The sequence below is a fragment of the Macrotis lagotis genome, chromosome 5 (assembly GCF_037893015.1).
Source record: "Macrotis lagotis isolate mMagLag1 chromosome 5, bilby.v1.9.chrom.fasta, whole genome shotgun sequence".
Taxonomy (NCBI): domain Eukaryota; kingdom Metazoa; phylum Chordata; class Mammalia; order Peramelemorphia; family Peramelidae; genus Macrotis; species Macrotis lagotis.
This window is the reverse complement of record NC_133662.1, coordinates 272,328,980-272,344,927: the sequence shown is the minus strand read 5'-3', so window position 1 is coordinate 272,344,927 and position 15,948 is coordinate 272,328,980. Positions and strand designations below refer to the sequence as shown.

The following is a 15,948-nucleotide window of genomic DNA, read 5'->3' as shown; positions in this document are numbered from 1 at the left end:
CTTTGGAGTGGGGAGAGGAGACCCACGGGGCAGGGGAAGGGTGGGGTGTTGGGGTGGGGGGCTGTGCACCAGAGAAGCAGCAGTTCCAGGTCTGAGCTGAGGCCCTGGGGTCAGCCAAGGTCTCCTTGCACTCTTGGGGAGCTGGCTGAGATCTTCCTCCTCGGCCCTGGTCTCTGGACTGCTGGTGGCATTGTCCACATTTTATAGGTGAGGGAACTGAGGTGCAGGGACTGAAGTGATTTGCCTAGAACAAATAGCAGACATTATTTGAAGGTGAAATTCAAACCCAGGTCTTCTTAGCTGTTGCTGTGTCTATGAGTGAGCACTGGCTCATGAAGCCAGGGCCAGATACTCATTCCTGAAATGGAAACTATTTCCCCCAGGGTCATTCCTGGGGAGGTAAAGCCCTTCTGGTCTCTGAGGCCAAGACCCCTGCTGCCTTCAGTCAGCAGGGATGGGAGCAAGGATCGACCCTAGTGGGGATGGCAGTGCATTTAATGGGTGCTTTTCATGGAGGTGCCTTCCTGCCTGTCCCCCTTTCTCTTCTCTGGCCCCCATCTTCCCACCAAGTCCCCAGGGCCGCAGCCAAAGGCCCTTTTCTGAGAGGGTTTTGCATCTGTTTGGGCCGGAGACATTCAGGGACTGACAGCCACAAAATGGGCCAGCAGACCATGTCACTCAATACTGCAGGGCCTGGCTCTCTTCTTCCTAAATGGTTTGACATTGAGGTCTTCTTGGCTTTGTTCATTCAATCAGTCAATGCTGATTCAGGGACATACGGGATGACTAAGACCTGACCCCTGCCCTAAGAACTTTCAGCATTATTGGTGGTGAAGGACTGTAGATATATTGAACTTAGAGTTGGGGAAACCTGGGTTCATATTTGGCCTCAGTTATATCCTAGCTGTGTGACCCTGGGCAAGTCACTTCACCTCTGTCTGCCTCAGTTTCCTCATATGTAAAATCTTTTGGCTGGTGGGTCCTGGATAGATCTGAGGCACTGAAAGTTCCCTCATGGTCCTTCCCCCATGCCCTAGACAATCAGCAGGCTTAACCCCTTGCGCCATCCCAGGACTGGGGGAAGTGATAAAGACCCTGGCCTCAAGCATCAGACTTGTTCGCAATCCTCCAGCTGGAAAGTTTTGGAGCCAAGGGACTTTCCAAGTCCTTTCCAAGACTTCCCATTGCCCTAACTTGCTCCGGGATGGCTCTAAGACAGCTTTGCCTCTCAGAGCCTCAGTTTCCTCATCTGTAAAATGCAGCACATTGCAGGCTGTGGCTAAGCATGAGTGTGGTTGGGATTCCTGGTCAATCTGAGGCAGCGGGTCTCCTGGACAGAGTCTGGAGCTGAAAGTCAAGAGGCCTTGGCACTACTCAAAGGCCCAATATCATGACCTGGTCAAGGGTCTGAGTCTGCTAAGGGTAGGGTCAGACATCCCTGCCCCACTGAGTGAATGTGGGGTGGCAGAGATCCAGTGATGGACGTGCACCCAGACTCTTGAAGGGAGGGTGGTCTGTCATTCACAGCCCTGGCCAGGACTGGTCAGTGAAAGAAGCTCCCAGGGTCCCCACTGGAACTGGGAGCTCCTCAGTCTGGGGAGGCTCTTTAGAGACACAGATGGCGACCTGACCTATGAGGCTGGTCTGCACTCTCCCAGAAGGGCTCCCAGGTAGGCTGGCCCTTATGCTGCAGCCTTCCTTACATTCTTCTGACAATCCCTTATCTAATCTTTTAAAATCATTTGTTTCTTTGATTGTTTAATTGGCATTAATAGTTGACTCTGTGTTTCTGGGAGAATTTGAGGTTATTAAAAATATTTTACTCTTTTCCAGTCCCCTCCCTCTCCTCTTCTGCCAACTCACTGTCTATATGCAGTGGAGATATGGGGATCATGCTTTAGAGATAGAAATCTGGATGGAGCAGTTTTGTAAGTTAGCTCATCCTGTTATCCACAATGGTGGAATGAGTGGCTTTTACTTTGGGACTGTAGGACCTCTTGATTAGTGAGTCTGATGGCAACCCCCAACCATCAGTGGTGGATGATCTTGCATTAGCCCCCAACTTCCCCTCTTTTGCCAGACCTGGGTCTGGGCTCTCCAAGTTTTCAGACCTGAGACCCCAAGGGCTCGGTTAGTCATGGCATGAGGAGGTGTCGCATCAGGGTTGGGGCATGAAAATGGCAGCCAGCCAATGAATTCCATTCCCCACCAAGATCCATATTCAGCCCATCCTGGCTTGCCCTGGAGACCCTCCCTAATCAATATAGTCTCCTGGTAACCAGTTTCACAAATGGGAGCGTCATTTGCTGCTTGTTCTTCCTTGAAGCAAAAACTTTAAGATTGCAGTCTAAAAAAGTGTAGCCAAGAGGCCAGCCTCCTCCTGTGATGCTGTGTGATGATTCAGCTGCCTGCAGAGAAGGCCTGTGAATCACAGCTGACTCAGTCATCTCCGGAGCCTCTGAGTGGAAAGAAGGGGGTCGATCCCAACTCGATCTTGGGGCTCCTGTCTGCTGCCAGGGCCATGAGCAGGACTGTGGAGTGCTAGCATGGTAACTCTCCTTCTGTAGATTGGTCCACTCACAAACTCTTTTATTAAAGGCATGAATCGAAGCCCCCACACAGCAGCTGGGGAGACCAGATGGTTGGGATTGGCATCTGGAGAATCATTTTTTTGTGTATAAAACGTTTCACAAAATAGACTCATTCTCCCAAGAAGATGGGTGAGTCATTAGCCAGAATCTTGGATTTACCAAATTCCTTTTCTCAAAGTAATTCTTTCTGATTCCCCTGAAGGGGGTGATTGTCCACTCGCCAAGAATGGATCCCTGAAAGCCATTTCTCCAGGGTGGGGGAGGAGGTCACCAGGTCTCACATTTCTGGGGCCGAGGTTTAGTGGGGGCGAGTCCTGAACTGCTGTGTTTACATTTCCTTGTTTATGGCAATGGCTGAAGGTGCTTTGTTACGGAAGGAAGAAACCTGTCTTCTGGGTCACTAGTCTCTTTGAAGTCATCTCACATCCCTACTCTGGGAAGATGATGCTTCCCTTACTCAGATAGAGGGGAAACAGTCAGGAGGGACTTCCTGGTGCCTGCCTGGGGCTCTTCTCCACAAGGAGCCCTGATTCTTCACCCCTTGTGAGCCCAGGCGCATCCCAAAACCAGTTCTTGGGCTCAGACCTGGCTTCCTTCCTTGGGCACTTGGGCTCATCTCTGCTTAGGCAGAAAGGGCTCATTGACCTCACAAGGATGCAGAACTCTGGAAAAGTCCCCAAGAAATCCTGATCAGTCAATGATAGATCCTACCACCATCATGGGAAGGTGGATGGACACTGGACCTGGAGGCACAAAACCAGAGTGGAAATCCCACCTTAGATGCTTGCTGGTTGTGTGACCTTGGACCAGTCTCTTTCTCTTGTTGACCCTTAGGCCCCTCCTCTATAAAAGGGGAGCTATAATTTATTGTAAGAATCAATCAAGATATTCTATGAAGGCCCTTTGCAAACCTCAAGGTTCTTCCAAATGGAACTATATCTACATAAAGGGTTTTAGATTTCTGAAAGGGAGATGGATATCCTCCTTCTCCTCTTCCTTGTCCTGTTCTCCTTTCCTCTTCCTTTTCCTCATCCTGCCCCTCTTCCCTCCTCTTCTTCCTCTTTCTCCTCTTCTTTCTTCTCCCCTCTTCCTCTTCTTCCTCTTACCCTTCCTCTTCCTGCAGCCCCTTCCCTCAGCCTCTTTTTTCTTTCTTTCTTTTCCTCCTCTACCTCTTTCTCCTGCTCCCTCTTCCCTCCTCTTCTTCCTCTTTCTCCTCCTCTTTCTGTTCTCTCTTCCCTCCTCTCCTCTTTTTCTTCTTCCCCCTCCTCCTCCTCCTCTGCCTCACCAGGTCCCACTGCGGAGGAGGAAAGTACTCACCAGTGCTGGGGACGTGTCATCAAAATGTTGAGGATAAGTCATCGAACTCCTATCTTTCCCAATGGGGTTCTTATAGAAGCAGAACTAAGACAAACCCCTCTCCCATGACTGTACATTTCCTGTTGTTTGTACTTGAATTAAAGGGGGAGGAGAATGAGAACAATCCTCCCTGCAGGCTCCTTGGTCCAGGCCCCTGGGGGGGGGGGTAGGACAGGGATGATATGGCTTCATTGTGTTCCATCTTGGTCCCGGTCCCCTCTCTTAGGTTTCTGGATTTTAAAAATTTTTAATGTAAATAATATTTTATTTTTCTACTCACATGTAAAGACAATTTTCAACATTCCTCTTTAATAAGACTATGAGTCCCAGGTTTTTCTCCTTCCCTCCCCTTCCTCCTCCCTAAGATAGTAAGCAATCTGATAACAGGTTATGTGTGTGTAATCATGCAAAACATTTGTCCACATTAGTCATAACCATGAAAGAAGAAATGGAGCGAAAGGAAAAACACAAGAAAAGATAAAGTGAAAATCACCTGCTTTGATCTGGCTCCACAGTTCTTCCTCTGGGTGTGGATGGTATTTTCCATCATGAGTCCTTTGGAATTGGCTTGGGATTACTAGATTGCTGAGATGAGCTGGCATTCACAGTTTTTTTTTATCATACAATATTGTTATGACTGGGTGTACAATGTTTTTCTGGTTTGCTAACTTCACTTTAAATAAGTTCATGTAAATCTTCCAGGTTTTTCTGAAATCTCCCTGCTCATCATTTCTTATAGCCCAATAGTATTCCATCACAATCCTATACCACAAGTTGTTCAGTCATTACCCAATTGATGGGCATCCCCTTAAACTTGACACCACAAAGGAACTACTATAAATACTTTTGTACATGTGGGTCCTTTTTGCTTTTTTTAAAAAAATAATCTCTTTGGTATACAGACCTAGTGCTGGTATTGCTGGATCAAAGGGTATGCACAATTGATTGCCTTTCTGGCATAGTTCCAAATTGCTCTCCAGAGTAGTTGGATCAGTTCACAACTCCACTAACAATGCAATAGTATTCCAATTTTCCCACATCTTCTGTCATATTAGTCAATCTAATAGGCACGAGGTGGTATGTCAGAGTATTAAGTTGCATTTCTCTAATCAAGAGTGATTTAGAATATTTTTCATATAATTATGGAAAGCTTTGTTGTCTTCATTTGAAAACTGTGACCATTTATAAATTAGGGTATGACTTGTATTCTTATAAATTTGACTCATTTCTCTATATTTTTTAGAAATGAGGCCTTTATCAGACACTGGCTGCAAAAAATGTTTACCAGCTTTCCACTTTCCTTCAAGGTTTGGTTGCATTGGTTTTGTTTGTACAAAACTTTTTAGTTTAATGTAAACAGAGTTGTCTATTTTCCATTTCTTCATGCTTTCTTTCTCTTGCTTGGTCATAAATTCTTTCCTTCTCCATAGATCTGACATATGTGATGTGAGATGTAGGTCTATGCCTAGGTTCTGTCATACTATTTTCCAGATTTTATAGCAGTTTTTGTCAAATAGTGAGTTATTGTTTTAAAAACCTGGATCCTTGGGTTTATCAAGCATTAGGTTCCTATGGTCATTAGTATTAGTCATCATCCAGTCCTCTGAGTCACCCCTTTATTTCTTAGGCAATATGGCACTTTCCTTTGCCTTTTTTCCAATATTCCCTTGATCTTCTTGTAGGCCTCTGGATTTTGAGAGTTTTTTGGTTCATGTAGTTTAGAGGTCATGAATACAATGACACCTAATAAAAATGGTGTTCTTTGGTGTGCATGGGTCAGCATTATCTCCAGGTCATCAGAGGCCACAATGTGTGATTGGTCTCTTTGAGGACCATTTACTGGTTGAGTTCTCAAGTTCATCTTGGGTGTGTATTTGTTCTAGAGGAGCAGTATAAAGTAAACTCAGAATTCACCAGAGCCTGCCTCATCAGCTCTTTTTTGATCAATTGATTGTTGTCAGCTTTGTGGTCAGTAGTAGATGGAAAGCCCTGGCCTCAGGAGGGGTTTCCCCAGGCTGCCTAGCTACATCACAGAGCTCCCCAAAATGCAGTGGATCAGCCCGAGACTTGTCTCTTCTCCTGCCTGGACCAGCCTGTTCTTTAAGATGGTTTTCAGGATAAGTGGAAGTTACCAGGATGATGATTTGGGAAGGGGGGATAAGCTCCCCATCTGAAGGCCTTCCAAATAAATGGAGGATGTGAACAGAGAAGATGCACAGGCAGGTTGGGACTGGATTATGTGATAAGTGCTAAAGTTGTAATAAACCTCAAAGGTCATTTAATCCTATTTTCTCATTTTACAGATGGGAAACTGAGGCCCAGCCAATTCAGAGATCCTCTGAGATCCTTTGTTTCTGACAATCTTCCCCCATTATTGGGTAATTCTGGGTGGCTATGTGATCCCAGGGGTCCAGGAGCTGGAATCCTAGACTTCTAGGATGTTTGACTGTGCACCAGTCACCTCACCCCTTCTGAGCCCCAGTTCCGCACTTGTAGCTCACTGCAGGGGACAGTTTCTCTCAGTCCTCCAGAAAAGTGCCATCCATCATTCCATCACGATGGATGACTGCTGCTGCCCTGAGAGCCTGAGTTGGGTTGGAGCTGCATCACCCCCTCCCTTTCCCTTCCCCCTCCCCTCCAGTGCTCACGATCATGGCGGTGGGTGGTCATTAGCCATGGTGCTGGCAGCATAGCCCAGGTCCAAGGTGCTTAGCATCACCGGCTTGGGACCCCTCCAAGTCCTGGTGCTGGGAGGGAGGACACAGGACTGAGGTTTGCCAATGATTTGGATCAGAGTTTTCCAAGGTTACCTGCGTGGCTCATCACCCAGTGGGAAGGCAATTTTAGGGGAGATGAATCTGGATCTTTGCCAGTGATGCAGACCAGAGATAATGCTCTCTGGGGTGGCTTCGGTCCCTCTCCCTGGGCTCCCCCTATTTTACAGAATCAGAAGCTGGGGTTGGGGGTTGGGGCTGGGTCCCAGCCAATGATGCCTCCAGGGCCTCACCGTCTCACTAGGTGAAAGTCCTGGCTTTTCCTTTCTTGGGAGCTTTGGTTTGCCCAGGAAAGCAGTCCTCTGACCCTCAGTGGGATGGAAGTGGGGGTGGGTGGAGGGGGAGAACCCCTGAGCCCATCTGTGGGAGGGGCTTTATTGGACTTGGCCTCCTCCCCAGTGCCCCCCAATGCTCTTCTCCCATGCCTGAGAAAGCTAGGATCTGGCTTTCCTGGCTCTGAGGCAGGGCAGTGCCACAGCACAGGAGCTTGCTTGTCCCTATTGGGCTCCACACCCTCATGCCCCATGCAGAACCACAGCCCCAGAGACTCAGGAAGGATTGATGACCCAAAAACCTTCTAAGGAAGCATTTTGCTTAGCTATAGGCAGCAGGTGATGGGATGCGTGCACACATACACATATAAAACTCAGGACTCAGGAGTTAGGACTATCCCATTTCATATCTGACCTCAGGCCCTTCCTAGTTGTGTGAGTCACTGAACCTCTATCTGCCTCAGATTCCAAATCTGTAAAATGAGGGGTCTTGTTGGCTTCCAGAGCTCCATCCAGTTCTAAATCTGCCCTGTGATCCTCTGTAATGGGGTATATGGTGATGACAGATGATGCCTTTGTATCCCTGAGTGTGACTGGCATTCTTCGATGGGAGTACAGGACTGAAACCCTCCCTAGCTGGCACAAGGCCTGGGTTTTGACTCGGTGGAAGAAGAAGGAAACCTTTCTGGGACAGGGTCCCATTTCCTTTGGAGTTTAGATGTCAGAATGTCCAAGGGAGGTCCTTCAGGATTCCTTGGCAAGTCCCCTCGTGTTTCCTGGCTCCTGAGACCAACAGAGGCATTGACCCCCACCTGCTTTCTCTTACACAAGCATCTCCATGGCTCTAGGGGTGTTCAGGGGAAGCCCAGGAGCCAACTCCAGGGCTGGAGATTCTGATTCTCATCATCTGTGGCCACCATCGGGGGAGAGATCCCCATCTCCTTTTGCCACTAGTGCTCTCATATTGGTTCCTGTGCCTCAGTTTCTCCTCTTACTATTCCTGATGCTCTCCTTCCCACTGACAAACCTGCTGCTTCACTGAAGAGTGGGGGTCTCCTGGGGAGGGGGTTGCACTCTGCCAGACCTCACAGAGCCCATCATTTCTCTTCTTTTCCAGAAGTCTTTGAAGTTGACGTGACCCTCTTTCAACTCCTGGGACAGCCTCCCCCCAGGCACGTCTATCAGATCGATGACCCTGATGTCGGCGTAGCCTATGTCTTTGAGCCAAAGGCCCACAGCGGGGTGGTGGCCCGTTCCTATGTGCCCAACCCCTTCTACCGAGACTTCTTGCTGATCTTCCACATCAAGCCCACCACTGAGAAGGCCGGGGTGCTGCTGGCACTCACTGACATGATGCAGAGCATCATCGTCATGGGCGTGAAGCTCTCGAGCCCCTACGGGGGCAGGCAAGACATTCTCTTCTTCTACACGGAGTCTGAGGTGACGGAGACACACACTGCCGCTGTCTTCAGCCTGCCTTCCTTCGTGAATCAGTGGACACGCTTTTCCATCAGTGTGGTCTCCAATGAGGTCACCCTGCATGTGAACTGTAAGGTGGTTCAGAGGCTCCACCTGGAGCGCTCCTCCCAGGAGCTGGAGGTGGAGGATGGTGCAGGCCTCTTTGTGGCCCATGCTGGAAGAGCTGACCCTGATAAGTTCGAGGTAGGAGGCTTTGTCTGTGTTGATGAGGACCCAAGGCATTGGTGTGCCCCCCTCCAATCCTGAAGCCAGAAAATTCAGATGCCCAGCTCTTGGAGGCTGCTAGGGGTGGGGGGCTGATATCTGTGCTAGACCTTAGCACTGGCCAATACAGGAACTGCCTGAGTTGGGGCTGGGGCTGGTTTTCATAGGAGGGGTCTGAGCTCCCATAGAGCATGTTGGTTGACATGAGCTGTCCAGAGCTTTGGGATTCTTTTGGATGATTTAGAACCCCTGGCAAAGTCTTAGAACTTCCCCAGTCCTCCAGTAATGCCTGTGGGGAGGCACTGCTGTAGCCCCTGCCTGGCAGGTGGCACCTTTGCAGTCTCTGACACTGTGCTCACATGGTAGAAATGCCTCAAGGCTCTCCAAGTAAAGCAGAAAGTCTGGAAGTTTCCACCAAGCCAGGTAGGATTCTAGCCTGGGGGGGGCGGCTACATCTAGAAGGACTGGCTACTAAAGGGATGCCCCCAGGTGAAAGGATTTTTCAACCCTAGCATATCACAGAGACAAGTCTAGGGGTTGCTGGGTAGTACAAGAGAGTCAAGAGGACCTGAGTTCAAATCCACCCTCTGCCATTGGTTTTCTATGGGGAGCTGGTCACTCTCCCGGACCCAGTTTCTTCCTCAATAAAATGAGGCAGGAATCAGGATTGCCTCTTGAGGTCTCCTGTAGCCTCTGATACCCATGGGACCTTGTGGCCTAGAATTGTACTGACTGCTACTCATGGTATGTGGGGGTCCCCTCCATGGCCAGACACTGTTTCATGCCTCTCAGTTGGGTGTGGTTGCCTGGCCAGACCCTCCAGCACCCTCTGTCACTGGGCAACAGCTTCTGGTGAATCGTTGGAGAGCAGGGACCGGTGGAGGGGGCAGGGAAGGAGTGCTGCAGCATGGACCACGTCCCTAGGCTTAGTATCAGAAACAGGATTTGAACAGAGGGCCAGTGACACCAGACTAATTGATTATTTGATCTCCCCCACCCCGCCTCCCTTGTCTGGGGCCCTCTTTGGGCCATCAAGGCTGGGTGTTCAGGTCACCATGCTGGGTGAGATGCTCTGGGCACTTTACTTGTCACAGATACTGGACCAGCCCCTGCTCCAGAACTGAGAGCAGAGGAGATGTGTGGCCTTGCAGATGACCTTCCTTGGAGAGCAAGGGTTCTCCTTGGCCTTGGGTTTCCAGTTCTTGTAGGGTATCCTCCTCCTTCTCATCCTCCTCACTTTGAACCAGTCTCAATGGAGAAGGAAGGGAAGGAGCCACAATGGGCTGGTTGTGTTGTGAGCAAGGCTGGGGGAGAGGCCTTAGGGAGACAGAAGGCTAATTCTTCATCTGACAAGCTCCTGCTTGTTGGGGAGGGGCATCCACACTGACTCTTGGGGCTTTTGACTGACCTTCGCCCTCAGACAGGACTCTGGAGTCTCTGACTTCCTCTAGGTACCAGGACCTTGGCTTGGCACTATCACAGGGTCTCTTTGTGAGAGTCTATTGAAGTCCCAGGCTGTCCCAGAGCACATGGGAAGCCCCACAGAGAGAGAAACCTCAACCAAATGGCTCTTGAAGGACTAATTTCCTAGACAGCCCCCTAAGACTGGCCCTGTAAGGGGGCTCCATTGCTGCCTCGGACTCAGCTACAGGTAACTCCAATCAAAAATGAGTCATTTCACTGGGAGCATTGGCATCATTCTGTTCCAGTAAGATGCGAGCTCTATGAGGGCAGGGCTGGAGGGTGCATGTGTTTGTATGAATGTGTGTGTGTGTGTGTGTGTGTGTGTGTGTGTGTGGTTCCCCTTCACCTCAGTCTGAGCTGAATACACATTAAGCACCAGTGCTTATTATTTGATCAAGAAAACTTCCCATGGTGGGGGGGTAGGTCCCATTTGTGCCGCCTTGATGTTGAACCACAAGGTTTGTGGAATGAGCTCTGATGTGGGGAATAAAAATAAACTCTCCCATTAATCTAACAAGGAAATTGTGGTGGGTGGGGTGCTTGGGAATAGGGGTGTTGTTGGGAGGCAATCCTCCTCCTGCTGCCTGAGGGTTGGGAAGCTTCCAGAAGACCTCCTCGGTTCTTCCCTCCTCCTTCTTTCTCACAGCAGGGTCCAGCTGGAGTAGCATCCAGATCTTCCCTGGTTGCCTGCCTTGAGCTCTGTCCTTCCCCTTGGGCCATGTTTGGGACAATGATCAAAAGCTCTCTGTGGTCCCCAAGCATCTCTGAGTCTTACCTGACCAGGAGACCCAGACCCCCATGGAGAAGACTCCCCTGAACTTTTCTGTGGGTCTGAGCCCTGCTGTTCCTGGGGAGTCTGAAAGCAGGCCCAGTTGGTCAGATGATCTTTCCACTACATGGAAATGATGTCTTTCCTTAGGGGAATTTAACTAGAAAAGCATTAGCTGTGGGGCTGGGTTCGAAGACCAACTTGTCCTAGTTCCGTCTCCTCCCCAGGTTGGCCATGGTGGGATGACTGTCTGGAGGTCATTGAGTCTATGATGGGAGGCCTTGGAGGCACAATCACCTCACCAGACCTGAGATTCTCCAGGGCTAAGGGACCCCTCTAGGATTCCTGAGTCTGAGCTGGTCTGATTCATGTGCATCTTGGCTTTTGTCTTATGAGTCCCGTGGCCCAATAGAAGCCAGGAAGGCCAGGGTGAATGGTTGTCACCTCCATCCCACCAGCCTCTACTGGAATCTCCTCTGTAGACCACATCCCTGACAAGGGGGAGCACAAAGCCATTCAAGGATGCCTCTTCCACTGTGAGAGGACTCATCATTGGGAACCTTTCCTTGTCTGAGCCCAAGCTTGGTCGCTTCAGCTTCAGCTTGATACTGCCTCCTGAGGCCATGCAGAACTGAGTGGACCCCTGCCCACAATAACCCCTCTGACCCTTGAAGGCAGCTGGGCTGCCTTCCCTGAGCCTTCTCTTCAGACCCAGAAGCCAGGTTGCTCATGTGGGTCAAACTCGAGAGCTTTCGACTTCCTTGCTACTGCCTAAATGTAGCCCTGAGTACAATGTGCCAATTGTGGTCTGTTCTTGTTCTTAGAAGCTGTGCCTCCTTGTGTCACACAAGTTTGTACCAGATCTTTTTTGGCCTCCATATCATATTAAGCTAGCCATCCACTGAGGCCCCTGATCATTTTCTGGCTCACTAGTGCCTGCCCATCTATGCCTCTCCCATCTTGTAACTGTGAAGCTGGTTTGTCTTTTTAGTCCCAATGTGAGACCATCCATTCACCCCTATTCAATTTATCTTTGATTCAGCCCAGGATTCCTCTATTTCAAGATCTTACTGTATCAGTCCAGTGTCATCCATGAATTTAGTGGACTCTACCTGTGCCTGGATCCAGAAAGGATCCTTCCTCCCCCTCCCAGTAGATCACCAGCATTCCTTTGGGAAGTGGTCAGGAGCCTAATGGCAGGCCATCCTTCTCCTAGCCCAGCCCCTTGGCTGGGCCAACCTGGGAGGGGGCAGTGCCCTTTAAAGAAAGGCCAAATGGTGCACACTCTACATTCCAAAGTCAAAAATGAGATAGACTAACATGAAAAATGTGATCTTCTGTTTCAACCCAAGCCAAACCTCCTCTCACTGATCCATGAGTAAGAGTCCTCACGCCTCCCTGTGGGGTTGCAGGATTGGCCCTAGGAGGTCCAGTGGGGCCCCAAAGGATTTGGGGTCATGAACCAGGCGGTGATAGAGTACCGAGAAAGGCCAAGACCAGAGTCTAGTGGGAGACAGTGTGCCAACAACTCTGCACAAACAGGCCATCTGCAGCATTAAATCGGAAAGAGCCACAGAGAGAAGGTGCTGGCAGGAAAAGAAATCAAGAAATTGAGTTCTTAGAGAAGTTGGGATTTGAAGGGAGGCAGGAAGGTCAGTGGTTTTGGGCCTGGGGGCCGAGAGAATGTATTTTGTATTTGCTCCTGGAGGCAATGGGAGTCACAGAAGTTTACAAAACAAGATGGGGAGAGAGGGAGAGACTGGAGGCAGGTAGACCCCACCCCCTCCCAGTCAACCTCCCCTCCCCTCATTCTTCACCCCCAGCAGCTATCACCATAGTCCAGGCTCAGGTGATGAGGACCTGCACCAGGGTGGGGAAAGATACCAAAGTTGTCATGAAGGCAAAAATGGTGGGCTTAGCAATCACCTAACTTTGGGTGGGTTATTAAAGAGAGTGGGGACTGAGGATGACAATGAGGCTTGCCTTGGGGCTGAAAGGATGGCACTTAGCAAAAGGGGAAAGTCTGGTGGGAAGAGAACAAACTATGTTTTGAACGTGTGGCATTCCAAATGTCCTTGGGATATCCAATAGGCAGGGGGAGATGTGAGCCTGGAGGGTAAGAGAGAGGTTAGGGCTGGATAAGTAGAATTGGGAATGAGCAGCATGGAGATGAGGACAGAAATCATAGGAGCTGAGGAGATCTGGCTGGAGAGGCCCTGGGGGCTCCCAGAGTTACTCAGCCTATCGGGTTTTAGACCATTTGGGAGGATGACTTGGCTCCCCCCCCTCATTTGTCCCCCCCCCAGAAGATTTTCACATGGTGAATGGTGTGAAGTCCTGGACTTTAAAAACTAAAAACATGCCCCTGCTAAAGCACAGCTGCCTTAAGGGTGGTAAATGAGCCTTCTTCCTCGAGGTCAGTCCACCATGCTCCATGTGCTTGAACCCTGGTTCTTCGACCTTGCACCTTTTGTTCTCTTCTCCCCACAGATCAAACTCTCCCACCCCACAGAGGCCTCTAATGGAAGCCCCCCAGCCTCCAGAATTCTCTCCTCCTTGCCAAGGCAAAGCCCACTGTCTGCACCCTTCACCTCATTCTCTCCTAAGTCCTCCAGAACCAGGCTTTAGGAGGCACCCCCCTCCCTTCTTTCTCCTATAGTGCTGAGTGTGTCCAGGCTTCCCTCTTCACAAAATAGGTTTCCCTTGCTCCTTGTAATTCCTCTGCCCTTTTGCTGATAAACCTGAAAAAAAGATGTCCCAACAGTTGATGTCTACTTCCCTTTTGGTCTTTCTCTTCTATCTCCCTGAGTCAAACAAATGACCTCCTCAAGGGTCCTTGGTGACCTCTGAATACAAAATCAAGGGGTGCCTTCCACACCTCCCTTTCCTCATACTTTCCAGTGGTGGCAGTGATCTGACTGTTCTGTCAACTCTCTCTCCCTCGGGAGTTCTACTGTTTCATCTAGATTGACTTGACCACCTACATGTGGGGCATTTGGTGCAGAGGGCTGGTCCTCCGAATGATGATGGCTACGAGGGCTGGTCCCCTGAAGGACAATGCCTGGGACAGTTGGCCCCTCATGATGATAACCAGGAGGGCTGTGGTGACTTCCCTCAGCATCAGTTCACGCAAGTCTTCCCAGCATCTCACGGTCCTTTGTCTTCAGTGTTATCTGCAGTGCAGACCACAGCTGGTTAGGCCAGTCTTCCATCAATGGACATCTCCTTTATTTCCAGTCTTTGCTACCACAAAAAGTGCTGCTAATAATATTTTGGAGTGTTTATGTCACTGATCTCTTTGGGGTCTAGGTCTACCAATGGGATCACTGGGTAAAAGAGAATGAACCTCTCGATCACTTTCTTCCCATAATTCCAAATTTCTTCAAGGCTGATTGGGCCACTTTACACTCCTCCAACAGTGGATCTGTTGATGTGGATTTCTGTTAAATAACAATCAATGCATTCATATTGGTGAGGTACCCTGATTTAACAGCTCCTTTCCTTGTTTAGTGGCCTTTTCTTCAATTTAAGTTTTTCAATTGACTGCAATTAAAATTATCCTTCTCTTCTGATCACTTCTTAGCCTTGTTGGGTTAAGAATTCCCCCTCTGGCCTTACCCCCCGTCTACCTTTTCTTTGCACTGGGGGAAAGAACTCCTGTTACTTCCTCTGGAGGAGACTGGAGCTAGTGTGCCCGCCATGACCCAAGGCCTAGGATTCCTCCTGTTCTGGGCTGATTGCCACACAGGTTCTTGGGAGGAGGAGCCAAGTTCATTGTGGTTTGTGATGCTTGCTTTGGAGATATTTGCAGTCTCCCCTGAGGCCATCGGGGACCTCCTGGAACGCCCCCAATGAGGCTAGGGAATTTTGGGCAGCCAGGTCTGGGTCTGAGAGGTGACTTCCTCCTCCCAGGCAGCCTCTAAGCCCCCTCCCTTTCCCAGCTCCCCAGTTGACTGATTGGCCCATGGAGCCTAGGGGCCTGCACTGTGCACTAACTTCTGTAGGAAGTTGCCTAAGAATTTCCCATGAGAACATAGTGATTTCTGAGGCTTGTGCAATTTAGAGCTGGGGGGCCTTCCATGGCCTGGCGAAGAGGAACCCCGCTCTGCTGACCCCTTGTTTCCAGCTAATCAATGCCAGCAATGGGCAGACTGCAGGGCCTTCCCTGGTGCCAGGGTCCTTTGCAAAAGTAAACCTGCCACCAAGCAGGGCTGAGGACCCATCCTTCACTCTCCTGCTAGCTGAGGGTCTGCTTCCCATCCTATGAAAAAGAGGGTCACTTCTGGGATTTGCTCAGACAGCCTTCTTGAATGCTGGGCCCATCCATCGGCCTGGGCTCTGGAGCTGGCATCCTTAGAGGATGGGATTGCCTCAGGGACTGGAGAGTCTGGCAGAGCCCAGACAGGCCCTTGGCCCCAGTTGCTGCTTAAGAGGCATTGGTTGAGATGTTTATTTGTCAGACTCTAGAATCCTATAGGAAAGGCTACAAAGGAGGTGAGGGCCAAGGCTGCCAAGGCAGCTTCTCCTGCCAGGAGCATGCCTTCGATTTCCCGCCCATCCTGACCTCTGAGAGCCACCCAGTCATCTTTGCTGTCTCTTTGCTCACCTCTCTCCCTGCCTCAGTCCATCCACCACTCAGTGTCCAGTGTAGGTCTGATCATGTCACTCCCTTCCTCAATAACCTCCAGGAGTTCTGGGACCTCCAGAATCAGGTACAAAATGCTCAGTTTGGCCCTCAGGCCCACCATCCCCCAGCCCCTTTCTGCATTTCCAAGCTTCTTGTCCCTGTACTCCCTGAACTTCTGGCTGTGCCCATCTCCCTGGGCACTCTCTCTGCCCAGGCCTGGAAGGTTCTTTCTCCTCTTCTACTGACCCCCCCCACCGACCTTCTTTAAGTCCTAATTCAAATCCCACCTCCTCCCAGAGGTCGTCATCCCAGGCCTTCTCTCTGTTCATTATTTCTTGTTGCTAGTTTATTGATATTGATTGGTGTGATATGGTCTCCCACATTAGACTGTGGGGTCCCTCCAGGGAAAGCC

General features: G+C 50.0%; 1 protein-coding gene across 3 annotated transcripts in view; it reads left to right on the top strand.

Moving 5' to 3' along the window:
• Nucleotides 1-15,948, top strand: part of COL18A1 (collagen type XVIII alpha 1 chain) — a 128,421-nt gene that overhangs the window by 71,881 nt on the left and 40,592 nt on the right. For all 3 annotated transcript variants that reach the window (XM_074189938.1, XM_074189937.1, XM_074189936.1), the window contains one exon: nucleotides 8,111-8,655. In XM_074189938.1, the coding sequence (XP_074046039.1) occupies nucleotides 8,111-8,655 (545 nt within the window). The remainder of the gene's footprint in view (nucleotides 1-8,110; nucleotides 8,656-15,948) is intronic.